At 57.7% G+C, this 25,946-nt stretch overlaps 1 protein-coding gene and 1 long non-coding RNA gene across 3 annotated transcripts; one reads left to right on the top strand and one right to left on the bottom strand.

Annotated features, from left to right (window-relative positions):
* On the top strand, positions 1-25,508 carry LOC114817960. Of its 2 annotated transcripts, none has more exons than XR_003765789.1 (3): positions 1-37; positions 21,948-22,045; positions 25,469-25,508. It is a non-coding gene; the product is annotated as an uncharacterized LOC114817960 (long non-coding RNA). The 2 variants fall into 2 exon arrangements; XR_003765788.1 differs by lacking the exon at positions 1-37 and adding an exon at positions 18,776-19,513.
* EVA1C (eva-1 homolog C) lies at positions 5,042-18,096 on the bottom strand. The gene is made up of 7 exons (XM_007664571.2): positions 17,778-18,096; positions 15,742-15,865; positions 14,024-14,176; positions 11,608-11,751; positions 9,070-9,150; positions 7,416-7,505; positions 5,042-6,251 (listed from the first exon to the last, which is right to left on the bottom strand). The coding sequence occupies exons 1-7, from the start codon at positions 17,985-17,987 to the stop codon at positions 5,881-5,883; spliced, it is 1,173 nt and encodes a 390-aa protein (XP_007662761.1). The 5' UTR covers positions 17,988-18,096; the 3' UTR covers positions 5,042-5,880.
* Positions 25,509-25,946: the final 438 nt, after the last annotated feature.

Raw genomic sequence — 25,946 nt, 5'->3', positions numbered from 1 at the left:
CGTATCCCAGCACTCGGAACGATGCTTGACACATATAGTAAGTGCTTAACAAATACCATTAAAGAAAGAGAAAAGAAAACAGGCCTTGGGAGGCGAAGGGAGGAGAGAGGGAGGCTGGGATGGAGGGTGGGAGGGTGATGTTTCTAGAACTCTGATTTGATTAAGTGCCAGCCAGGACCCGGGTTTGACAGAGGGGGATTGGCCCAGAAAGAATGATCATTAAATTTGTTGAGCTCTTACTAAAGTGCCAAGCACTGCTCTGAACGTTGGGATAGATGCAAGTTCATCAAGTTGGACACAGTCCCTGTCCCACATGGGGCTCACGGTCTTGATCCTCATTTTGCAGATGAGGTAACTGAGGCGCAGAGAAGTGAAGGTCACAGCAGACAAGTGGCGGAGTGGATATCAGTGGAGTCGGCCCAGCTCCAGGGGAAAGAATAGATGGGAACCTTTTCTCCCTTTTCCTTCTCTCCTTGGTTGCTCTCCGATCCAGGTCACTGAGGCAAACCCGGCACTCGATTCTCAGGTGGTGCAGGGTTGGGAGGGGAGGGGAAAAGAAAATATCCAGGGGGCCTGAGGACCCCGTTCCTGGAAACCAGAACTCTGGCTCTGGGAGGTTTTGGGGGGTGGGAGGAGCTCCGAAGAGCTGACGAGGGCAGGGAAGCCCTCTAATACCCCTCTTCCTTCACTGACTTTTCTTAGCCTCGGGGCTTGCTCTCCTTCTGGCACTGTTCCTCGCTCTGTGCTCAGCTAATCAGTCGATCAGTAGCCTTTATCGAGCACTTTTATGTGCACTGCACTGTACTAAGCCCTTGGATGAGTACAATGGAATCAGTAGACAAAATCCCGGCCCTCGAGGAATCTACAATCTAGTAGACACTAAAATAAATTACAGGTTGGAGAGGCCTAATGGAAAGAGCCCAGGGCTGGGAGTCAGAGACCTGGGTTCTAATTCTAGCTCTGCCACTTACCCGCGGCATGACCTTGGGCAAGTCACTTAACTTCTCTGGGCCTCAGTTCCCTCATCTGCAAAACGGGGATTCAATCCCTGTTCTCCCTCCTACTTAGGCTGTGAACCCCAGGTGGGACCTGATGATGTCATAGCTACCCCAGCGCTTAGTACGGTACTCGGCACATGGTAAGCACTTAACAAATACGACCATTATCATTATTATTAAGAGGTAATAAAGATATGTAAATGAGTGTTAGGGGGAGGTTGAGGGCTTGGTGGTGTGAAAGGGCCGAAGTGACAGCTGGGGTTATAATCTGGGGCGATTGAAAATCAGTCTGGGAAGGCTTTGGGGAGAGAGGCGATTTCAACAGGTCTTGAAAGATGGGGAGAGCAGCCGTCTGCCAGATGTGAAGGGGAAGGGAGTTTCAGGCAGGAGGGAGGGCGTGAGGTCGACGATAGGAGAGATGAGGATGAGGCCCGGTGAGTAGGCCGATTTGAGAGGGGCCAAGAACGTCAGCTGGGTATCGTGGGAGAGGTGCGAGGATAAGGAGGGCGGAGAGAGACGATTGTCTCGATGCCAACGATGAGGAGAAGAGCGGGAAACCGTTGGAGGTTTCGAATGAGTGAAGAGGCGGGCACAGAAAGGACGTCCTTTAAGGGACGTGATCCAAACAGCAGAATGAAGTGGGGAGGCGGGAGATAGGGCGGTCAGCAAGGGCTCACCGTCCAGGACGGTTAACGTTGACAGAGGGGCCTCCTTTCAGTTTTTGCTTTGCCTAGGGGGCTTCTTCTCTCCTCTTGGGGTTCCTGGCAGTTTCAGATGTGCCCACCCTTTCTTTATCGAGCCCCCCTTGCATTTTATTTAATCCCCTCTCTAAGAGGCTCTTGCCCATTTCCCTAGATAGAAAACGCCCCAGCTTCAGGGCCCTGAACTTTTACGGGCATGATCTGACTTTCAGGGACAGAGGAACTTTTGTGGCTCAGTCAGGGCTGAGGCTGCTCTTTGTCCATTAACCGTCCGGGGGCCCTAATAGTTTCTCAACACTCCTGGGAATGCTAGCAGGCCACGGGGCCGTTTCGGTTCCGCCACTCGGCGGTCCATCGATCGACGGTATTTATTTGTTTATTCATTTACTTTCATGGTATTTGTTAAGTGCCCACTATACGCCAGGATCTGCTTTCAGCGCTGCGGTAGACACAAGGTAATCAGGTTGGACAGAGTCCGTGTGGTCTTGCGGATGAGGGAACTGAGGCACAGAGAAATGAAGTGACTTACCCAAAGTCACACAGCACCGAAGTGGCGGAGTCTGGATTAGAACCCAGGTCCTTCCGACTCCCGGGCGGGGGCGCTATCCACTCGGCTATGCTGCTTCTCATTTACTGAGCACTTACTGTGGGCAGAGCAATCCGATTGTGACGATGACACGGCCCTGGGACACGCAACTGCCTGCGCAGGTTCTCTAATGGTAATAATGATGATGATAATACTAATTGTGGTATTTGTTAAGCACTTACTATGTGCCCCTCTAGACTGTAATCTCACTGTGGGCAGGGAATGTGTCTTTTTATTACTGTGCTGTACTCTCCCATGTGGTTAATACGGTGCCCTGCTCACAGTAAGCAGTTTGGCCTGATGGAAAAAGCCCGGGCTTGGGAGTCAGAGGTCGTGGGTTCTAATCCCACCTCTGCCACTTGTCAGCTGTGTGACCTTGGACAAGTCACTTCACTTCTCTATGCCTCAGTGACCTCATCTGTAAAATGCAGATGAAGACTGTGGGCCCCACGTGGGACAACCTGATTACCCTGTATCTAGCCCAGCACTTAGAACAGTGCTTGGCACATCTTCAGCACTTAACGACTACCATCGTTATTATTATTATTATTATTATAAATATGATTGACAGCACTGTACTTTTTGCTAAGAGATTCTTTGTGGTCATTTGCTAGGACAAAATTTGCACTGTGAAGTCATGTCTTTCTCCGCTACACCTCTCTGGCCATGAGCACTAGGAAATCAGGCACCTGAAGGTTTTTTTCTCTGTTCCGTGTGTGGGACTGGTGACTTTCGTCTTCTCCCCGGGTTGTTCTCAAGCTTTCCCTTGACTGGAAAAAAGAAGGAAACCACCACCTCCGTCTTCCTCCCTTGTAAAGAGTTTGACTCAGGGAGTCGAGAGTGTCGAATATAGAAAGTTGGGTGAACTCCTCCGTTTTACTGTTAGGAAGTGACATTTTTCCTCCTTTTGTTCTGCTCCGTCCCCGGAGGGTGAGCTCACGGCGTCCGAGACGTTTCACTTCGAAGCAGGAAGGCTGCGTTGGAACCGAGATAAATTTCTGATTTTCTTTCTGGTCTGACCGAACTAGGACGTGTTTGGCCTCAAGCAGTTTCCCAGCAAAGAGCAGGAGCCCTCCATAGAGCCTGGCCAGAGAGAGACGTAGAAATCTAATAATGATAATAATAACAATTTGTTTCTTTCAGAGCACTTATAGATTTCCATAGCTCTTTCGCATCAGTGATCCCATTCGATGCTCTCGACATCCCTGTGAGGTAGTGAGAGGCAGATGCTGATATCCCCACTTTACAGATAAAGGACCCGAGAGGCAGGGAAGCTAAGCGACTTGCCCGAGCAGGCCGAAGCCCGAACCGGGACTCGAACCCAAGCCTCCCCGCTCCCGGCCCCCTGCCCTTTCCGCTAGGCCCCAGTCGGGCTCACCAGATATTGCTGACCCAGAGGCCTCTGGTGCTCACGTGGTTTTCTGGTCATGTCAATTGACATCTCTCAGAGAGAGTTTGACTCTCAGGCAATTTTGAAGGCCTAAAAAAGCTTGCAATTGAATCCCTTGTGTCCCTTTAACATTTTGTACCTTTTTCTCCCAAAGGACGCAGCTGCCCAGGGGCCAATCGGTCCCTCCAGGTTCTGGTCGGTTTGGTTTCCTGAACGGGCCTGCCCCCACGTGACCCTCCTGGCCAGTGACGAGTGGGAGCCGAGGGGTTCGCCCTGCGTGTGAGGGGGCTGACCCCACGGGGAGATGGGGGGAAGTTGACAGTATGGAAAGTGGCTCTGTGCCACTCAGGACCCCGTGCCAAGCCCGGATATGGCCTCCCGGGGTCCGGGCTGGGCGGCCCGGCGGCGTTCCAGATAATGAAAGGAAGTTCAGTCCGAGGTACCGAGGCACGGTCGGGGAAGGAGTTCTCGGAGCCGAGCGGCGCCCCGAGAGGCCGGATGGCCCAGGCCCCTGCCTAATCGGGCGACCCAGGAGACGCGGTGAGCCGTCGGCCCTTAAACTTCCCCTGTAGCTCCCAGGGACGGGCTTTTCCACGGTTTTGTTCCTGGTGTCCGGCTGAATCCCCGTGGTCCGTGGGTCCACGGGGAGGTCAGGCCTTCACGGGCTCCTGGATATCAAGTCCCTTCCAGCTGTCTCTCGTCCAGGCTAAACCTTCCCGATTCCTTAGAGAAATGAAAAACGAGTCCTGAGAGGATTGGTTCAGCCTTCCGGTGGTCCTCCTCTGCCAGCTCTCTGGTAGGCCGATGTTTTCGGTTAACTGCCGTGACCAGCACTGGGCCCAGGCCTCCCCGAGGGGGTCGGACCGAGGCCGAGAGCGGCAGACGGGCCACGGTCTGACCCTTGGTCCCCTCCTCTCGGCGTGCGTCCCGGCACCCCGGTGGCTTTCCCGGCCTCGGCGCTCGTTACCCCGCTGACTCTCGTTCAGCCCGTGGTCACCCGTGACCCCCGGCTCTTTTTCTGCCTTCCTTCGGCTTAGCCGCCTCTGTCTTCCCCGACTTCGGGATGACAGCAGCGTGGCCTATCCGTGGATAGAGGATGGGCCTGGGAGTCAGAGGGGCGTGGGTTCTAATCCCAGCTTGGCCACATATCTGCTGTGTAACCTTGGGCAAGTCACTTCGACTTCTCCGGGCCTCGGTTCCCTCCTCTGTAAGATGGGGATTAAGGCCATGAGCCCTGTGTGGGACAGGGACTCTATCTGACCCAATTTTCCTGTGTTCCCCCAGCACTTAGTACAGTACCTGGAGCATAGTAAATGCATAACAAATATCATCATTATCATTATTATTATTAAAACAACTCCCTGAGCACCCTTCCTTACCCACACCCCTTGGGCACAGCTTCTTATCCCATCACTGCGGGGCAGTTTTCCGGCTTGTCTAATTTTGGCCTCCAGAGTGTTAGCGACACTCCATCCCCACCCCGTGAGCGCCTCTGCAAATTGGATTTCGAAGTCCGATTCCCCCTGGGAGGGAAGAGCCCACGAGGTCTGTCAGCTCCGGGGGTCAGGGGGCAGACACCCACGCTGCCTTTGCCCCGAGGTAAGGCTCGGGTCCCCCACTCTCTCCATGCTCCCCTGGGCCCCTGAATGCGGGTGAGCGGGTCGCCGGGACCAGAACCGGACTGGATCCCCCGCGGTCGGCACCGGGCCATCGTCCCTGCAGGGAGTGCTTTGGTCGGCGGTGGAGGGGAGTCGCAGGGAGCGCCGGCGGAGGAGTAACGGGACGATAGGGGTGGCCCAGGAGTGGCCAAGGGCTTCGCAGTCAAGCCCGGGAACGGGGAGAGGAAGTTTCCCTTGGGCCGGAGCCAGGGAAGCAGGCGAGCCTCTCGGTGTCGGTCTCGGACTCGGTTTCCAGTGGGCACGACTGGACTCGAGGAAGTTTGAGGAATCTGCCCTTCTTGCCCGCGCGGCACCTCCGGAGGTAGGGCAGTCGAGGGCCCGAAAGGAGCCTCGTGGCGGCCAGCGGGGAGATCCCCCCCAGGGCGTTTTCCCTGGTCTCACCGGGCTCTGGGGTCGGACCGGCCGGGGCGACCTTTTATTATCCATCTTGGCTCACGTACATTCGGGACGCTGTGGATTTTCCTTCACAGAAGGCACCGGTGGGACCCCCGCCTCCTCCCCGCTTCCCCCAGCGAGCGTTCAGCGGTCAGTAGTCCTGGCCCAAGTTCCTCGGCGGGGAGGCGTCCAAGCCACTGCTCAGCCATATCTCCTGGATGATCTGGTCCCGCCACTCCAGCCTCTCGGCCAGGTCGGCCGCTTCCGGGGCTCCGCGGGGCGGAGGGGGCGACCGGTGGAAATCGGGCCATTCGTCCGGGAAGTCGGAGCCGGAGGAGTCGTCGTCTTCGTCGCCGCTGCCCTCCCGCGCCCCGCCGCTCTCCAGCATCAAGGGCTCTTGGGCGGGCCGCAGTTCCCGGCAGTCTTTGGGGCACGACCCTCGGGCCACCACCGCGCCCAGCGTGACGACCAACCCGAGGCAGACGCTGGACACGAACAGCAGGGCCGCCCTTTCGGGGTGTGCTTGGAGGCGGGGCAGAAACACAGACACCCCGGTTAAACGCCGGCGGGGCCCAGGACTCCGGCCCGCAGAGACATCCTAAGACATTTGGGGGTGAGGTCGCCCAGCCCGGTCTCAGCCCCCCAGCTCAAGGTGTGACAAGCTTCCTAGGAGAAAGAGGGCAAAAGATTTTGCTGACGTGGCTAGGGGCGGGTGGGCTGGGGACCCTGCCTGCCTGTCGGACTTTCTGCCGGTCAACCGACCGGACCCCCCCCATCCCGGCCGAGATCTTGAGCTCAGAGTTCCCCGCCGCCCCCACCTGCCTTCGTTTCCACCTGGAGAAGCAGCGGGGCCTAGTGGATGGAGCACGGGACTGGGAATCAGAAGGACCTGGGTGCTAATCCGGGATCCGCCACTTGTCTGCTCTGTGACCTTGGGCAAGTCACTTCATTTCTCTGTGCCTCAGTCCCCTCATCTTAAAATGGGGATTAAGACTGGGAGCCCCTTGGGGGACAGGGACCGTGTCCAACCTATCTTGATCTACTCCAGTGATTAGAACAGTGCCTGGCACGTAGTAAGTGCTTAACGAATACCATAAAAAAAAAAAAAAGACCGCTTGGGACAGCACTGAGTTTGGGCTTTAAAATGCCTTGCTCTCCTGCAGATGGTCTGGGGTTGGGATCTCACCCCCTCCAAGCTCACCTCCAAATGGATTTTGGCTCTAGCCCACCTCCTGACAGACGGACGGTGGCCGATCTGATCCGTAGGACTAAGGAGAGCACGGTAACGCGCGTACCACCTCTTTTGACGGCCAAAGGGACCCCAAGCCTTGGAGAACTGCGATTCGGGCTCCGAGGGGAGGAGGAGGGGCGATGTTGCTTCTCAGCCAACCTGATGGGGAAACTTGGCCGGAGACCAGGAAGCTGAGTTGGCGTCCTGAAATCTACCTTTTCGGGAAAAGCCACCTTATCCTAGAGTGGGAAGCGGATAAGACGCGTGGGAGATGCAGCCCCTTTGAAGAGGAGCCGGAGTCTCTCTCTCTTCCTCCTTCCTTGGGAAATGATCCTCCAGAGCTGGAGGGCCACCTAGCTACCTATCTACTTGTAACCGACTTGCGGAGGCAGCCTACCTGGGCCCGCCCCTCACCCCGAGGCCCCGGCCCCTGAGCCGCCTAGCCGAAGACCTACCTCGAACGTAAGCGAACACGGCCAACGAGCTGCTGACAATGACGCCCTCCGTCTTCAGGCCTCGGGATCCGCCCGGACCCAGCTTGGTGCCTGTTCCAGGAAAAACACGAGCGGGGTCAGCCGCGAGGTCAGCCCCCAGCCCACAGAATCCCAGGGGCCGCCGGCCAGGGCCGCGGCGCTACGCAAACAGGCGGCGGACACCTATCCAGTTCTGCTGACTGCAGAAAGCACTAGGCCATGAGAGGGAAGGATTTTTAAAAACCCAACGAGGGGCGCCGGGGGCCTTGGCCCCGGCCCCGGTTCCCGCACAGAGTCAAATGTCCAGCTGCCTCGGGACGTCTCTTTCCGAATCCCAGTGGGGCCAGCCTGGAGTCCCCGCTCACCCGCTCCTTCACTCCCCGCCTCGGCCTGGGCGGGACGCACCCAGGCGCTGGGCGGTTCTCTGACCCGAAGCCGCTCCCGGCCGTGGGCCATGCCCTGCAGGGGCTCGATGAAGTGCCCTACGGCTGCTGGAACCTGGAGGCCCTTTCCCTCTTGTGCCCCCCAACTTTCCCTGCTTCCCCGTGGGGTGGCGGGGGCCTGGAGAAACTGGGCCGGGGCAGAAGAAGGGGACCTCACGGCTCCACCTGGTCTGGGGCTAGGCCGTCGGCGGGTACCCGAGTGGCCCAGCGTCCGAAGTGTTGTTTTGCTAGTTTGTTTTTGTTTTAATGGCAATTGTTAAGCGCTTACTATGTGCCGGGCACTGTAGTAAGCGCTAGGGTAGATGCGACCTAATCAGGTTGGACACGATCTTAATCCCCATTTGACAGATGATGTAACTGAGGCACAGAGCAGCGAAGGGACTTGTCCAAGGTCACACGGCAGACAAGCGGCAGAGCCACGATTAGAACCCAGGTCCACCCGACTCCCAGGTTTGCGCTCTATCCACCAGGTCACGTGTTTCTCTTTGGGCAGGGCTCCCCCTGTGTACCCACTGTCTTCCTCCTCAGATAAGGTGCGGTCGAGGGCAGTTCCCAGCTTCCGATGGAACTCGAGGGATAGGGATAACAATAATTGCGGGATTTATTCTATGCCAGGCACATAGATACAAGCGAGATACAGGGGTAGCTACAAGATGATCGGGTAGGATAGTCCCCATCCCACCTGAGGCTCGCAGTCTTAATACCCGTTTTATAGATGAGGGAACTGAGGCCCAGAGAAGTGAAGTGACCTGCCCGTGGTCCTCTGCCGGGAGCCTGCAATTTCCAACAGGGGAAATTACCGTTTCTGATCAAAGGCCTGGAATTTTGAGTCCCGTCCCTTCTGGGGCTGGAACGGGGGAGTTGTCCCTGCGGGGTGACCTCCCCCGGGCACCGAGGGGGTTAGCCACCCAGGCCCACCACCCGCCGCTCCGACCCCGGGACTGCCCGCAGCCCGGGCTCCGCAGGTCCAGCTGGTCTCTCCTGTCCTCTCCCCAGTTTCCCAGTGGGGTGTCCCCTCTCCCCGGGTGGGCCCTCCTCACTAGGAGCTCAGTTTCAGGGAGCCTGGGAGTTGGGGACCTCCAGCCGAGCCTTGAGGCTCTCTCCCCCTGAGCTTATCTAGGACGGGCCCGGCTGGTCCGTCGCCCTCAACCCCGGGAGAGGGACGCCGCTGGGAAGAAACGGAAAACCTTTACCGTAGTCACCGTCTTTCTGCTTCCAAGTAGGATTTAGCAGGGAAACCATTGGATCGATAGCAGAAAGTATGTGTTTGGGAACTAGAAATGAAAAAGAAAGAATTTTCAGCCGTCACCTTCGACCATCTGAAAGGTGGCACGGGGCTCCCCGTGCGGGGCCCGAGAAAACGGTCACTCTCCGGCCCAGGGCCCGACTCCCCTCCGACCGTGGCGGTCCCCTGGGCGGCCAGGAGCTTCCAGGCAGTCATTCCGTGCTTCCCATTTGATCCTTAATAAGTTTGAGCTTCGCTGGGCTCGACTGGGGCGGTGAAGGGAACAGAGCTACCGAGAGAGAGCTTCCTCCTTTGAACACAACCGGCTTCGGAGGGGCTTCTCCCAGCTCCTCCTGAAGGGACGGATGAGGGAACTTCTTCTGAGCCGGTGAAAGCGAAAGGCCCCGGGGGAGAGGCCGGAAAGCGGCCCAGGGTCAGAAGTTCCAAAACAGGGTCAGGCCATTCTGGGTGGCCATTGCCAAGAGGAAGTCACCGCGGTGCCAGCTGAGGGTGCCAGGATCAGACCCAGCTTCTGCAGTTCTTGCTCAAGTTATTTCTTTCCCGGGGATCTGTGCCAGGGGGGTTTCCTTTTGGTGCCTCTGCGGGTAAAATCCCACCCCTTCATTCATTCGATCGTATTTCTTGCGCACGTACTGTGCACAGAGGACTGTACTAAGTACTTGGGAGAGTACAGTAGAATACTAACCACTTTCCCTCTCTCTTGCTCTCTCTGCCCCCAACACTGGCTGCCATCCTAGGGTCACCCCGCCCCGCCCCCCCCACCTAGGAACTGGCCTAAGTGCCTGGGATCTAAGAAACATCAGGCTGTGTGCCCCGCTCCTCCTTTCTTGGGCCTTTCTCGACTTCCCAGGTATCTGAGTCGGTGGGGAGTCGCAGGAGCGGGTGACAGGGCCGAGCAGGGAGGCACTGCCCGCCTCCTGCCTGCCGCTCAGCTTCGTCAGCCACAGATCCGGGCCTCATTCGGGGCCCAACCCGGCCCCGCATTCAACCAGTGGGGGAATTCCAAAAATGCCAAGACTCTCGCTTTGTCATCTGGGGTGCTGAAAAGCTGCCAGCCGCGCGTTGGCACTCAGGTTGAAAGGAAAGAGACGGCTGGCCGGGGGGAAGCGTTCCGGCGCCGGGCCCCGCGCGCATGATTCCCCTGTGCCGTTCGGGCCTACTTCCCGTGGGGCCGCTCAGCCTCCTGGCACGCCTGCCTGGGCGGGCGCCTCTCCCCCCCAGGGAAGTTCGGGGTAACGGCTGCTTAGTCCAGTCTCCTCTGGTTCCTGGGGTGGGGTGTGATCACGCTGAATGCCATCTCCAGGATGAGGGCCGGCAGGCCCTGGGCATCGTCCCCAGAAGGGGCAGGGAGGAGCGGCCCCTCCCTGGAATGGGGCAGGAGGGTGAAGAGCCGGGCTGCAGCCGCTCGGACATCTCTAACTGCAGTCCCGAGCGCGTGCTTAGGCCACGGAGCCAGATCGGGGGTCCAGGGGACGACAGGAAATCCAAATCCGGAGGGAGGATTTGAACGAGAACCGGCCGGAAACAGGGAGGGGCTCGGTAGTTTCAGATCCCAGGCCGCCCTACCGAGTGGCGATCTGATTGGCGAGGGCATTTAGAGCCATTTTTAGAACGGGAGAAAAAAGAAGGTAGAGATCTGCGGCATTCCCTTCGATGAGCTCCCGATGAATTCCAATAAGTCGTTTCAAGATTAATCAGGTTGTGAAAACACCGGCCCCTCCGTTCTCCTTGCGGGATGGTCCAGGAAGCAGAACAGACTCTGCCTGGATCCACTGAGAGACACCCATTTAGATCCATTGATCTGTGTTAGCGTTCCTCACTGTGAAGATCGACTTGCTGCTGGCTGTAGAAAAAGTCAGCCGGTTTGGGAATAAATGTGATACTGTGGAGTGACATGGATGGAAACAAAGCTCTGTTTAGCTCTCTGGATGTAGCAATAACATTTAGAGGCTCCTAAGTAGAGGCTGATTAACATCGCCCTACTCGGCCAACATTCATTTCACCTCCATTGACTTGTCCTGTCACCCGCTGCCAATCAGATTGGTCTGAGGCTTTTTAAAAAGTCCCGACTACAGAAATCCTACCGCTTATCTGATGCGAGTGTAATAAACAGGGTGGTAAAAGGGGGAGAAGAAGTGCCACAGTGTGAGGGGTGATAGAAAGCAGTTGAGCTGTGAATTGGTTTGGCTTTGGTCCCTGCGAATTTTGTCAGTTTAGAACCGATTTATTCTATTCGTTCATTTGTGTTTACTAGGGAATCTGCTGGGTCCAGGGCTCTATACTCAGCTTCTCCTGGGGGCTGAACGTTGTTCTGAGTGCCTGCTGCGGTCAACGCGCTGGAGCGGGCACCTGCTGTGGTCAGAACACCGTAGTAGACGTCTTTGGTGGGATAGGGTCCCGTACTGGGTGCTGACTGCGGGCAGAGCACCAGCCTTTCCACCCCGACCCCGAAGAGGGAAACGGAGAATTGGAGATTTCTTCTTACCGCAAGCGTAGCCCACTGTGAGGTACTTCTTCACTCCCGGCAGACACGGGCTTCCGAACTGGTGATCGCTCACCATGATTTTGCATCTCTGTTTCCCGTAACACCTCTGAGACAACACTTCTAAGGCTGAATAAGATAAACAATCTGGAAGGGAGAAGACATTCGGGGATATCATCGTCATCGTCATCATCGGTGGTGTTTATTTAGAGCTTACCGTGCGCAGAGCACTGTATCGAGCGCTTGGGAGAGTTCAACGGAAGAGGCTCGGCATTCAAATTCCCTGCCCACATTGAGCCTAGCATCGAGAAGGGAAGATAGACATTTATACAAGTACATCATTAATAATATGTAATTTCTAGATATGTACATGAGTCCTGTGGGGTTGAAGGCGGGGCGGATTGCAAAAGCTTAAAGGTCACAGATCCACGGGCCTAGACGCAGAAGGGAGAGGGAGCCGGGGAAGAGAAGACTTCGTCGGGGAAGGCCTCTTGGAGGAGATGTGACCTTAATTAGGCTTAGAAGGAGAGGAGAGTGGCGGTCTGGCGTGAGCGGATGGAGAGGCTAGAAGGAGGACGTGAGAAAGGGGTCGATGGAGAGATGGGCGAGATCGGGGCCCAGGGAATAGGTTGGCGCTAGAGGAGCCGAGAGTGTGAGCTGGGCTGTAGTAGATCAGTGAGGTGAGGTAGGAGGGGGTGAGCCGATTGAGTGCTCTAAAGCTAATAGTAAGGGTCTCTGTGCGTGTCACGTGAAGTCGTTTGCCCGAGGGTACACGGGCTCCGGTCCACAGCTGCTTCATAAAGCCCGGTCACCGCTCACCGTCACCATTAGGCTGGGCGGCTGCACGGCAAGAGGGTAAACGGGCGGTTCCGAGTTTGGCCCCGGCCCACCAGAGGTCCGGGGGGGCAAAGGGTGGGGGGCGGGAGGGCAGCGAGGGGGTCCGGAATGCAAGGTGTGAAAATGACAGGGTTGCGGGGTGTTTTTTGCAGGGAGGCAAGGGGCCGGATGGGTAGACGGACGGATGGATGGCCGTCTCGTAGAACAGAGGCGTTGGACAGAAACAGGCAGGATCCACCGTCCGGCTGCAGCCGAGGCGTGGCCGGCTTCCTCCGGGTTCTCCCTCGACCGCCGTTGGCTGTGACCAGAATATCCCAGTGTCTTGCGCCTTCGGGTCAGCCCCCCGAAAGAGGGTGTTGGGGCGTGGCTGTGCCCCTCGCCCTCCCTGCCCTGAGCCTCAGAGTGCTTTCTGGGCCAACGAGCGTGGCGGTCACCAGGCCCCGTGCTCGCTCTCCAGGGTCCCGCACTGTGGCCTGTGCTCCTGGCCGTGGCCTCCGACCCCTCAGGGGGTCCCAGTTCCCTCCCGAGGTGGGTCGGATGGTGGGGGAATTCAGCCCCTCTTAACGACCCGGTTCACAGCCCCCTTGATGCATCGAGGCCTTCTATTCCGAGGGCATCAGGAACTCGGCGTCTTCAGGTTCAGGTGAGTCCTGGCCCTCACGGGCCAGACTGCTACTGGCTGGGTGAGTCCCTCTGATGCCTGGGGGATGGGCACCTGGCCCCCTAGCCAGCTGATGATAATAACAATGATGTTTATTTATAGCTTACTATGTGCCAGGCACTGTTTTAAGTGCTGGGGTAGATACAAGATAATCGGGTTGGACACACGTGGGACTCACAGTCTCAATCCGCATTTTACAGGGAACTGAGGCACAGAGAAGTGAAGTGATCTCCCCAAGGCCACCCGGCAGACAAGTAGGAGAGCCAGGATTAGAAACCAGGTCCTTCTAACTCCCAGACCCACGCTGTACCATTAGGCCACACGGCTTCTGTACCCAGGGCTCCGGCCGGGGGCAGCAGACCACGCTCGACCCGTGGGGCACAGTGCGTTTCCTGCTCTCCCGGTGAACAGCCAGATTTTCTGCCGGGGCGTCCTCCTTTCCACACCCAAAAACCCGCGGGTTTTTAGACATCTCTAATTCCTGCGTGCCCCCGGCCTGCATCCCTGTCCGCCCCCTCGCTCGGGAGCCAGCTTGGGAACCAACCGGGAACTAGCCAGAGCCAGCTGGAGCCGGTGGAGAGCCGGCCAGGAACCAGTCTCTCCGTTATTACAGTGTACTCTCCCAACCACTTGGTACGGTGCTTTACACACAGTAAGTCCTCAATAAATATGATGGATCGATCGATCCGAGCTTCCGCCAAGGTTCGGCCCTCCTAGTTTGCATCGCATCGCTGACGCCCTTCAGGCCGTGGTGGGCCGTAGCTTTCTCCTTCGATGGGCTCAGTGAGGTCCTGGGTTCACCTGCCCCTCTTGCCCGGGGGCAAAGTCATCGCCAGTGGCCAGGCCCCACCCTGACCACGAGAACGGCCATCCCACATTTCCGTCTCCAGAGAGAGTTTCCATCCGGGCCGCCGAACTTACCGAACTGAGGCTCTCTGCCCGCGGCCGACGGGCAGACGTCCGTCTCGTGGGCCGTGCGCCCGAAAGCGGCGCTGTAGATGTTCAGGACCTTCGTCTCGTGGCAGTGGAGCTTCACCTCCTGGTCCTCACACGCCGTCTTGGTCTTGAATTCATCTGAAACGGAAGTGAGTCGGGCAGAGTGTCAGGAGGACCCGCCCCCACGGAGCTACGGGAGCCGGGGGGCTGGGAGGAGAAGAAGGGGCGAAGACCCCCGAGTTCCCAGTGGTTGAAAAACTCAGGGACCCCCACTGCCCCCCACCACATCCTGATGGGGGTGGCTCCTTCCACATACACCGGCCTCCCCCCCGACAGGAGGAGCGAGTGGAGATAATGAATCTGCGGGCGGTAAAACCGGAATGGCCGATTTGCTTATATCCATCCCGGCGCTTAGTACGGTGCCTTGCACAGAGTAGACGCTTAACACATACCACTATTATCATTATTATTATTGTTATCATTATTATTAATAGACAGCAAGGCACAGGTGGCTCTCGGAAACAGGCAACCAGAGTCTTTATTGGCCACAACCGATGTCAGATACGTATTATCCAATTAATAGTATTTATTGAGCTCTTTCTGTGGGCAGAACATGGATCTGAGCACTCGGGATAGTACATTGCAGTGCAATACACAATATCCATACAATCGGGGTGAACGTTACGGATATTAGAAGGCTTGAGAAAAGCTCAAAGATAATAATGTTGGTATTTGTTAAGCGCTTACTATGTGCAGAGCACTGTTCTAAGCGCTGCGGTAGACACAGGGGAATCAGGTTGGCCCACGTGGGGCTCACAGTCTTAATCCCCATTTTAGAGATGAGGTAACTGAGGCACAGAGAAGTTAAGTGACTTGCCCACAGTCACACAGCTGACAAGTGGCAGAACCGGGATTCGAACCCACGACCTCTGACTCTAAAGCCCGTGCTCTTTCCACTGAGCCACGCTGCTTCTCAAAGATAGGCTCAGTGGTCCACTGTGGGATACCGGGGGAGAGTCAGGGGTGTCGGACGGTCCACGCTGGGTCGCCGGGCGACGGTCAGAGACGGAAAAGGGAGAATCGGGAGTGTGGCATGATCCTTGCTGGGTGACGGTCAGGGATGGAGAAGGGAAAATCAGGAATGCGGAATGGTCCATGCTGGCGCTCTAGGAGACAGTCGAGGTTGGAGAAGGAAGAGTCGGGGGTGTTGGATGATCCTTGCTCAGTAGCCAGGAGACAGTCAGAGATGGAGAAGGGAGCGTCAGAGGTGTTGGCTGGTCCATGCTGGGTCACTAGGGGACAGTCAAGGGTGGCCAAGGGAGAGTCGGGGTTTTGGATGGTCTATGCTTGCGAGTCGTAGGGTTTGGATGGTCCTTGCTCAGTTGTCAGGGGACGGTCAAAGATGAAGAAGGGAGAGACAGGGGTGTGGGATGGTCCGTGATGGGTTGTTGGGGTCAGAGGGATGCGTTGGCGACCCTTGCACCCTCAGAGGCCCACAGTGCCATGCGAGGGAAGAGGCCGTGACTTTGCATCCCAATTACGGACTACTCAGCGCAGCAGGTCTCCACCCTCTGAGATTTGTGCACAAGCACACACACCTAGGCACAGAGAGGGAAACACATGCACAAGCCCACACGTACACGCATGCGCACACGTCCCCCTCTCCCCCACGCGCTCCCACTCACCGGTGGCCAGCCACTCACCGGGCTTGCATTTGAAGGACACCAGGAGGGACTTGGCCACGCCTGGACAAGGGTCCGGTCCGAAGAGGCGGCTGTTGACGGGCAGCTGGCAGGCCCTCCGGTCCTGGCACTCGTCCAACACTTTCTGAAAGAGAGGGCGAGAGCGGGCAACCCTGAGCCAGGCTTCCGTGTCCCTCGGGAGCAGCGTCCGGTGGCAGGGGCTCACGGATCCCGCAGTTCGGAGTCAGCGGACTGCCATCGGAGCGGGCTCCCCCTCGGCTTGTGAACCCGTGCCGGTGATCGCCAAGAGGGTTCCCGCCCCTCCGCCGGTGCCAGCGCGGCCCAGCCCGGAAAACGTCCTTCTCTGTAGCCAAAGCGGAATGGTGGCCGCGATGACCCGGGGTCGCGGACCAGGTGAGTCTCTCTGGGTAGAGCCGGACATTGGGCGGATGGGCTCTCTGCTCTTCCAGAGGCGACGGGCCGGGAGTCCCCTCGCTTTCTGCTGGGCCCCAGTTGACTCGCCCAAACCGGCTCGGCACGTCTTTGCCCGGCACGGGCCTCGGCATGTCTCTGCTCCCCGAATCTGAGCCGGCCGGTTCTCAGTGGACCAGCGGGCCCAACAGAGCCGTGCCTGGGAGGCGGCCTCCCGCGGCAAAAGTCGCCCGATCCCGGGAATGCGGGCCGCTGACGGTGGGAAGCGGGGAGAAGGACACCAGGCCGCTTTCTCCTCTCAGGCGGCTTTTGTAATCCCTCGGCCTGTTTCCGCCGCCAGCCGAAGCTCCCGGCGGCTTGATCCCGGTGCCTTTTTTCGGGAAGTCACCGCGGACGCCGGTTCTGAGCAGGCAGGCCAGGCCCGACATCCGGCCCGCAGAGCTTTTGGCCGAGCAGGCTCAGGCCCACCGTCCAGATCGGCAGGGTTCCGGTCCTCGGGGCTGTGGGCTAAACCCGGCGGCAGCCTAAAGCCTCCAAGTGAGCGGCTGACCACCAGCTCGCAGGGGAGCCCGGCCTGATCCCGGGCTGCTCGCCGCGGTCCGGCCAGGGCCGGGTGGCCGGTTTTATTCCCCTGGTGGGCCGCAGCCCCCCGACTGGCAGAGGCTTGCGCTCCCCCTCCTCCTGCCCTCCCCGACCGGCAACCTGCAGGGACCCATTCTCAAGGCTGCAGGGGATGAGCGGCCACGTTTCATTCGTTCATTCAATAGTATTTATTGAGCGCTCACTACGTGCAGAGCACTGTACTAAGCGCCTAGAATGGACAATCCGGCAACCGATAGAGACAATCCCTGCCCACTGCCGGGCTTACAGTCTAATAATAATTATGATGGTATTTGTTAAGCGCTTACTATGCGCTGAACACTGTTCTAGGTGCTGGGGTAGACACAGGGTCATCAGATCGTCCCACCTGGGGCTCATATTTTTTAATCCCCATTTTTCCAGATGGGGTCACTGAGGCCCAGAGAAGCGAAGCGACTTGCCCGAGGTCACGCAGCAGACAGGTGGCGCAGCCGGGATTAGAACCCACGCCCTCTGAGTCCCAAGCCCGGGCTCTTTCCGCTGAGCCACGCTGTTCCGATGGCTAGGGGTGGGCATGGACCCAGAAGCAGCAGAGTGTAGCGGACAGAGCCCGGGCCTGGGAGTCAGAGGGTCACGGGTTCTAATCCCGGCTCCGCCACTTGTTTCCCATGTGACCTTGGGCAAGGCACTTCACTTCTATGTGCCTCAGTTCCCTCATCTGTAAAATGGGGATTAAGACTGAGCCCCGCATGGGACAGGGACTGGGTCCAACCCGATCTGCTTCTATCCACTCCGGTGCTTAGTACAGTGACTGGCACATAGTAAGTGCTTAACAATCCCCATGACGATGATGACGATGACTGTTATTATAGTTACATTATCCATTAACTAATATATTAGTGTCCGTGACAGTGAACTTCCTCAGGTCAGGTCTTCACCTCACAGCCCGCTGCAAGAAGGGAACTGTGCACCCAAGTCCACAGATCTGCCCGCACACACACACGCACGCATACGTACGCGCATGGCCACGCCACCACTGACCATACCTGCAGGGTGGTGGGGGCCGCGCAGGCCGGCCCGTCGGCCCTCTCCACGTCAGGTGGCCGAGAGCCACACCTCTTGGAGTCGGGCCCGTAGAAGGCCGCCTGGACGCTGATGGAGGAGTGTCGTGGGCACTGCAGGCTCAGGCGGTCCCCGTCACACGCCAGGGCCGTGTGGTTCTGCAGCAGCTTGCTGAGGTAGCCTGGAACGCACATCGCGGTTAGGGGAGCTCGGGAGGGACCGCCGGGGCGGTGGCCAGCAGCAGCGTGGCCCAGTGGATAGCGCCTGGGCCTGGGAGTCAGAAGGACTCGACTGTATATATTTTCATTACCCTATTTATTTTGTTAATGAGATACACATCACCTTGATTCTATTTATTTGCTATTGTTTTAATGAGACGTTCATCCCCTCGATTCTATTTATTGCCACGGTTCTTATCCGTCCGTCTCCCCCGATTAGACCGTGAGCCCGTCAAAGGGCAGGGACCGTCTCTATCTGTTGCCGACTTGTTCGTTCCAAGCGCTTAGTACAGTGCTCTGCACATAGGAAGCGCTCAGTAAATACTATCGAATGAAAGGACTGGGAGCCCCATGTGGGACAGGGACTGTGTCCAACCTGAATGACCTGTATTTTACCCCAGTGCTTAGAACAGTGCTTGACACCTAGGAAGAGCTTAACAAGTGCAGTGATTATTAACAAGTGCCCCGGGAAACCGGAGATGGAAGGTTTCCGGCCTCGGGTGGTTGCTCCCCGGTGTCCTCCAGGTGTGGACACGCCGTTCTTGGGCTGGACTAATAATAATAATAATAATAACGATAATGTAGGTATCTGTTAAGCACTTACTATGTGCCAAGCACTGTTCTAAGCGCTGGGGTAGATACAAGGTAATCAGTTTGTCCCACCTGGGGCTCTCAGTCTCCATCCCCATTTTACAGATGAGGTCGCTGAGGCAGAGAGAAGCGAAGCGACTTGCCCCCAAGGTCAGACAGCTGACAAGCGGCGGAGCCGGGATCAGAACCCACGACCTCCGATTCCCAAGTCCGTGCTCTTTCCACTAAGCCCCGCTGCTTCTCTAAGAGCGCACCGACCACATCCGACGTTCTCAGACTGGACTAATAGTCCATCCATCTCCACTGTCCACCGTTCTTGAGCTGGAACAACTGTTCGCCGGCCCCATTCACCGTTCTCAGCCTGGGCCAACGGTTTACTAACCCCGTCCACCATGCACAAGCTGGACTGATAGCGCACCGACCAGGCCACCGTTGTTGGGCCGGACCGACGGTGCACTGACCACGTCCCAGGTTCTCTGTCGGGGAAGCCACAGGTCAGAGCCGGGGACAGAGGAGACCATGCAACACCTGCTCCACGCCGGAGAGAAAGAAAACGATATTTTCACCCGAGTTGCCCAATACCCACTGGAAGACGAGCTGAGGCTGGGGCGAGGAGGCGGCGCCTGGCACGGGAGTCCCCGGATCGGCCTTTCGGCTCCCTCGACTCTTTTCGCTTTTCCGCCTGCCCGCCCCACCCCAGAAAGGGGACCAACATCAGGACCCCATCAGCTCCGCTTCAGCGCGGGCCTCCGACCTCGGCCCTCCCGGCCCGAGAGCGGCGGAAAATCTTCCAAGTCCGCTCTCCGCACCGCTCCTGAAACCCGGCTCCCATATAGGACCGGCTGGCCCCGGACCAAGACAGTCAATCCTTGAACGCTTACTACGTGCACAGGAATGTACTGAGCGCTCGGGTGAGTACGATCGGACAATAAACTGACACCCAAAGCCCGTTCCCTGAGTGCTCACCCCGACTCTGCAGGAAAGGGAAGGTGAATACAGACATCCAAGAAACGCTGGGAGGCTGGAGTCAGGATGGCCTTGTGTTATGCTCATCCCGATTCCCGACCAGCTGAGAGACAGCCACTCCGGCCCTCTGATTTGGCCATCTGCACGCGCCGGTCGTCCGGAGCGGGTAGGAAGCGGTCGGTCCGCAAACTAGCCGCCCGGACGTGAGGGGCCGAGGGTGAACTTTAACCGTCGGCGATTCTGCGGGGAAAGGGCCGGCTCCGATGCTGGCGGGTGGAGCCCAGGGGACCGGGTGAGAGATCCAGGCCCAGGAACGTCAAAGGCCCGAGCAGGGAGAGGGGAAGGGAGCCGGTAGGTGAGTCCAAGGCTCAGGACTTTACTGGCCAATGATAAGAATAATAAAAAAAAATAATGATGATATTTTAAAAACCCTCACGAGCACTGTTCCGGGTGCCGGGGTAGATACAAGGTCATCGGGTTAGACACAGTCCCTGTCCCACACGGGGCTCACAGTCTCGATCCCCATTTCGCAGATGAGGGAACCGAAGCACAGAGAAGTGAACCGACTCCTCCGAGGTCACACAGCAGACAAGAGCCAGGGCCGGGATTAGAACTCGGGTTCTTCTGACTCCCAGGCTCGTGTTTTATCCGCTAGGCCAGGCTGCTTCTCGTTCAAGACGTTTCCTCTTGCTCCTTGGGGCCCAGTGTCAGGTCGCCGGACAGCGGTTATTGGAGCCGTCACCTATTCTAATACGCTAACTCACTCGTATGTTTATTTTATTTATGCTCGGCTCCAGCCGGCAGCTCTGGGGAAGGCTAGTCGCTCTAGAGCTCCGGGTGAGGCCGACCAGCTCGGGAGCCCCGGAGAAGAATGGCTGGCTCTGGAGCTCAGAAGAAGGCTGGAGGGCTCCAGCGCTCCGAAGGACACCGGCCATCGCCAGACCTCCGTTCGGGGTCCGCTGGCTCTACGGTGGTTCTGGACGTTGGCCGGCTCTGGAGCTCCGGGCCAGGTTGGGTGGCTCTAGAGAAAGCCAGTTGGCCGTAGAGGTCCGTAGAGGCGGACCGCGACCGGAGCTCCGCGGAGGGCTAGAAGGATGACGGTGAGCGAAGAGGAGGAGGACGGAGGCAGCAGTGAGCGTCGCTGACCCCCCCCGCGACCTGCTGACCCCGCTCCTTTCTCCAGGGAGAACGGGAGTTGGAACGCTCTCTTCTCTTCCTCCCCTCACCCTGAGTTCTGTGGATGAAAACTCCTCTCGGCTGTCACCGGGAGATTGGGTGGCGTGGGACCACTGCCTCTTTTAAGCGGATCCCCTTCCGTTCCCACCCCCACCCTCCACCTCGAGCTCGGGAAGAGCTGGAGGGGGAGAGGCGGAGGAAGGAAGAGCACTTCGAAGGTCAAGGGCAAAACTGGGAGATACCAGCGGTTGCGTCGGCTTTGCAATTCTCCAGGAAAGTTTTCAACCGAGCGGGAGCGGGTCCTAGGGGAAAGGCCTGTCCGCTGAGTGACCTCGGGCAAGTCACTTCACTTCTCTGTGCCTCGGTTTCTTCATCTGTAATGGTGACGATGATAATTATCTTCACTGTTGAGATGACGAGCCAGATGTGGGACAGGGACCGCGTCCAACCCGATTACCTTGTGTCTCCCCCAGCGCTTAGTACAGCTCCTGGTACGTAGCAAGCGCTCAGCAGATAACATCCTTATTAGCAGAGTGTGCCGGGTCCCCCTACCTCTCTTTGCTGCTGCCTCCCTGCCGTTCTGGTTCAGTCAGAGGCAGGGGAAGGGCCAGATCCACCCAGGAATCTGGGTCGCAATCAAAAAGTCATCAGTGGTACTCACTGAGCACCTACTACATGCAGAGCACTGGACCGAACTCAGCCCTCGTTTCACTTCGATCGAGGTGACGGGGGCGATGGGGTGAGGAGAAGCGACCTGGCCTAATAAACAGAGCCTGGGCCGGGGGGGGGGGGGGGACCTGGGTTCTAATCCCGGCTCTGCCACCTGTCTGCTAGGGGACCTTGGGCAAGTGATTTCATTTCTCGGGGCCTCAATATCTCATCTGTAAAATGGGGATTAAATCTGTGATCCCTATGTGGGACGGGGACCGTGTCCAACCTGATCAGCTCGTACAGTGCTTAACGAGTACTGATAAAAATAATAATAATGGGTGTTAGCTGGCTTGCAAGCTCCTCACCGGCCCGTCAGCCTCCACGCTCTCGGTCTGTACCCTGGCCTGCCTCTGGACTGGGGAAGAGTGACCAGACGGTGGCTTAGACTCCCCGGCCCCCGGCTCCCAAACCCCAGCCCCACCCCAGACTCCCACTTGGTCCCGGGAGCCAGGCATCACTGTGGCATCGATCACATTCCGCTTTTCCCCGCAGGTGACAGCCCGCGCTCCGGATTTCCCGACGAGATCCTTTCGGCTCAAGCAGAGAAGCCGTGGACGGCGGGAGGAGAAGACGGAGGACTTCTTTGGGAGGTACGAGTGGGATCTCTCCCCCTCCCTCAGCTTGGGTCTGCCCGGACGCCAGAGCGGTCCTCGGGCCCGGCCGAGCCCCGTGCCCGGGCGCGCCGTCTCCGGACCGCTGGCGGCCGGGTCCGGTCCCAGGGAGGGGCGCCAAGCTCAAACTCCTTTCCTGCGAGAAACAGGTCTTCAGGGCCGGTGGCTCCAGAGAAGCAGCGTGACTCAGTGAAAAGAGCACGGGCTTTGGAGTCCGAGGTCATGGGTTCGAATGCCGGCTCCGCCACTTGTCAACTGTGTGACTGTGGGCAAGTCACTTAACTTCTCTGGGCCTCAGTTTCCTCCTCTGTAAAATGGGGATTAAGACTGTGAGCCCCACGTGGGACAATCTGATTCCTCTGTGTCTACCCCAGCGCTCAGAACGGTGCTCTGCACATAGTAAGCGCTTAACAAATACCAACATTGTTATTATTAGCGGATAGAGGGCGGGCCTCGGAGGCAGAAGGACCTGGATTCTAATCCTGGCTCCGCTACACGTCTACTGTGTGACCTCGGCCGTGTCGCCGCCTTCTCGGGCCTCGGTTACCTCGTCTGTAAGAGGGGGAGTAAGAGCCTGAGCGCCTTGTGGGACAGGGACTGTCCCCCCCCCGACTAACTTGTAACAACCCCAGTGCTGAGAACAGTGCTCTGCACATAGTAAGTGCTTAACAAGTACCGTAATTATTATTATGGTCATTATCATTAAAGAGGCAGAGCCCGCTCCGGAGCTCCGGTTCTGTCCATGACCCCGTGGGAGACTTTAAGTAACTTCCGTCCCCTCTCTGCGCCTCTACTTACCCGGCTGTAAAACGGGGACCAAGAGCCCCTATCTCACAGGGACTGAGTGAGGCTGAAAATGAGACAAGTGATCAGACACAGCCTTGCGAAGAGGAACGCTTTGTGTGGGGGGGGGGGGGGCGGGGGGGGCTCTTGTATTTTCCAGAGGGCTTTCTCATCGGCTCTCTCATTTCATCAATAATTGCGGTATTGGTTGAGCGCTTACTATCATAATAATGGCATTTGTTAAGCGCTCACTATGTGCCGAGCACTGTACTAAGTGCTGAGGTAGAGAGAAGTTAGTTTGGTTTCCGTCCCCGTCCCAGGTGAAGCTCGCAAGCCAAGTGGGAGGGAGAACAGGTACTGAGTTTCACAGATGAGGTAACGGAGGCACAGAGAAGTCAAGTGACTCGCTCGAGATCACCCGGCCAGGTACACGATGGAGCCGGGATTCAATCAGTCATTATTTACCGTGCGCTTACTGTGTGCAGAGCACTGTACCGAGCGCCGTACTGGGATCAGAAAACAGGCCCTCCGACTCCCAGGCCCCTGCCCTTTCCGCTGGGCCGTACCGCTTTTCATCCTTGCCAGGTCATCGGTAGGCAGAGAGACACGTATCTTAATCTCACTGCCCAGATGGACGACGAGGAGGAGGAAACTGAGGCTCGGGCGGCTCTCTGGGCAGTACAGAGCTGGGACTACAACAGTGGTCTTCCCGTGCCCACACCCAGGACCTTTCCACCGGGCCTCACTGCCTCCTGCTATTTCTTTGTCCGGGACTGTGTTGTTTAAGAAGTGCTCTTTAGCCGTAAGACTCAAACCAGGCACAGATACTGCTCCCGATCCTGAATTTTCTACCCCCGGGGAGCTGTGATCCCGTTGTTGGGTGGGGATCCTCTCTCTCTGTTGCCGAACTGTACTTTCCAAGCGCTCAGTCCAGTGCTCTGCCCACGGTAAGCGCTCAGTAAATACGATCGAATGAACGAATGCTGTGGGACCTTGGGCCACGGCGGGCTCCCGGTCTGGGAGGCAAGTGGCGGAGCTGGGATTAGAACCCACGTCCCCTACAGTAGTAGAGTTCAGTGCTTTGCACACAGTAAGCGCTCAGTACGACTGAATGAGTGATGGATGGATGGATGGATGGATGGATGGATGGAGCAGCAGCGTGGCTTAGACGAAAGAACACGGGCTTGGGAGTCAGAGGTCGTGGGTTCTAATCCCGACTCCGCCACTTATAATACTAATCTTGGTGTTTGTTAAGCGCTTACTATGTGCCAAGCACTGTTCTAAGCACTGGGGTAGACACAGGGGAGTCAGGTTGTCCCACGTAGGACTCACAGTCTTCATCCCCATTTGACAGATGAGGCAACTGAGGTATAGAGAAGTGAAGTGTCTCGCCCCAGGTCACACAGCTGACGAGCGGCCGAGCCGTGATTAGAACCCGTAACAATAATAATTAATAATGGCATTCGTTAAGCGCTTACTATGTGCAGAGCACTGTTCCAAGCACCGGGGAGGATACAAGGTGATCAGGTTGTCCCGTGTGGGGCTCACATGCTTCATCCCCATTTTCCAGATGAGGCCACTGAGGCCCAGAGGAGTGAAGTGACTTGCCCCAGGTCACACAGAGCTGACCAGCGGCGGAGCCGGGATTAGAACCCACGCCCTCTGACCCCCCCCCAGCCCGGGCTCTTGCCCCTGAGCCACGCTGCTTCTCAGGAAGCTGGCTCTGCTGGGCGACCCTGGGCAAGGCACTCCGCTTCCCCGGGGCCTCAGTTCCCTCGTCTGTCAAATGGGGATGAAGACTGTCAGCCCCCCACGTGGGCCGACCTGATGACCTCACATCTCCCCCCGGGCTTAGAACAGCGCTCGGCACAGAGTAAGGGCTTAACAAACACCAGCATCATAATAATAATAATAATGATAACGTTGGTATTTGTTAAGCGCTCACTCTGTGCCGAACACTGTTCTAAGCGCTGGGGGAGATACAGGGTCATCAGGTCGGCCCACGCGAGGCTCCCAGTCTTCATCCCCATTTTCCAGATGAGGTCCCTGAGGCCCAGAGAAGTGAAGCCACTCGCCCCCAGTCACCCAGCTGACAAGAGGCAGAGCGGGGACTCGAACCCATGCCCTCTGATTCCCAAGCCCGGGCTCTTTCCACCGAGCCACGCCGATCATCACCATCCTTATTAATATAGAGTAATAACAATATTAATCTACAGTAATAATGTCGGTATCTGTTAAGCGCTTACTATGTGCAGAGCACTGTGCTAAGCGCCGGGGTAGACACAGGGGAATCAGGTCGTCTCACGTGGGGCTCCCAGTCTTCATCCCCATCTTCCAGATGAGGTCACCGAGGCCCAGAGAAGTGAAGCGACTCGCCCCCAGTCACCCAGCTGACAAGTGGCAGAGCGGGGATTCGAACCCATGACCTCTGACTCCCAAGCCCGGGCTCTTTCCCGATCGTCACCCTCCTTATTAATATAGAGTAATAACAATATAATAATAATATTGGTATCTGTTAAGCGCTCGCTAGGTGCCGAGCACCGTTCTAAGCGCTGGGGTAGACACAGGCGAATCAGGTTGTCCCACTTGGGGCTCACAGTGTCCATCCCCATTTTCCAGATGAAGTAACTGAGGCACCGAGAAGTGAAGCGACTCGCCCAAGGTCACCCAGCTGACGCGTGGCGGAGCCGGCATTCGAACCCATGACCTCTGACTCCAAAGCCCGTGCCCTTTGTGCTCTTTCCACCAGAGCCACGCCGCTTCATCTACATCCGCATTACTAGTTGATTATTCAAGTAATGAATTTAATGGTTTAACTTAAATAAATACTATGTCGTATTAAGAATGTGAAATGGGAGGGGGGGGGGGCATCGGCTCTGTGGCTCCCCCTGGCGGCGGTGGAGCGCAGGGCCGGGGCGCCCTCCCCCGGCGGGGAGCGGCGGCCGAAGGCGCCCCCTGGCGTCCGGCTCCGGCGCCGCCGGGCCTCCCTCCCTCCCGTCCGTCCTCCTCCCTCCCTCCCGTCCGTCCTCCTCCCTCCCCGCCCCCCGCGGCGACCTGCGGTTGCCATGGGAAACGGAGTGGGGATGGGGCGCTGCCC

The sequence above is a fragment of the Ornithorhynchus anatinus genome, chromosome 17, assembly GCF_004115215.2.
Source record: "Ornithorhynchus anatinus isolate Pmale09 chromosome 17, mOrnAna1.pri.v4, whole genome shotgun sequence".
Classification (NCBI taxonomy): domain Eukaryota; kingdom Metazoa; phylum Chordata; class Mammalia; order Monotremata; family Ornithorhynchidae; genus Ornithorhynchus; species Ornithorhynchus anatinus.
The sequence above is the reverse complement of the archived record's forward strand: the minus strand, read 5'-3'. Positions and strand labels throughout refer to the sequence as shown.

Excerpts from the sequence above, each read along its gene's own strand:
- EVA1C (XM_007664571.2), bottom strand. The coding sequence starts at position 17,987 with ATGTGCGTTCCAGGCTACCTCAGCAAGCTGCTGCAGAACCACACGGCC. Across the intron at positions 15,866-17,777 it reads CGGCCCCCACCACCCTGCAG|AAAGTGTTGGACGAGTGCCA; the intron begins GTATGGTCAGTG and ends CCTCTCTTTCAG. Across the intron at positions 7,506-9,069 it reads GCAGAAAGACGGTGACTACG|GCACCAAGCTGGGTCCGGGC; the intron begins GTAAAGGTTTTC and ends TTCCTGGAACAG.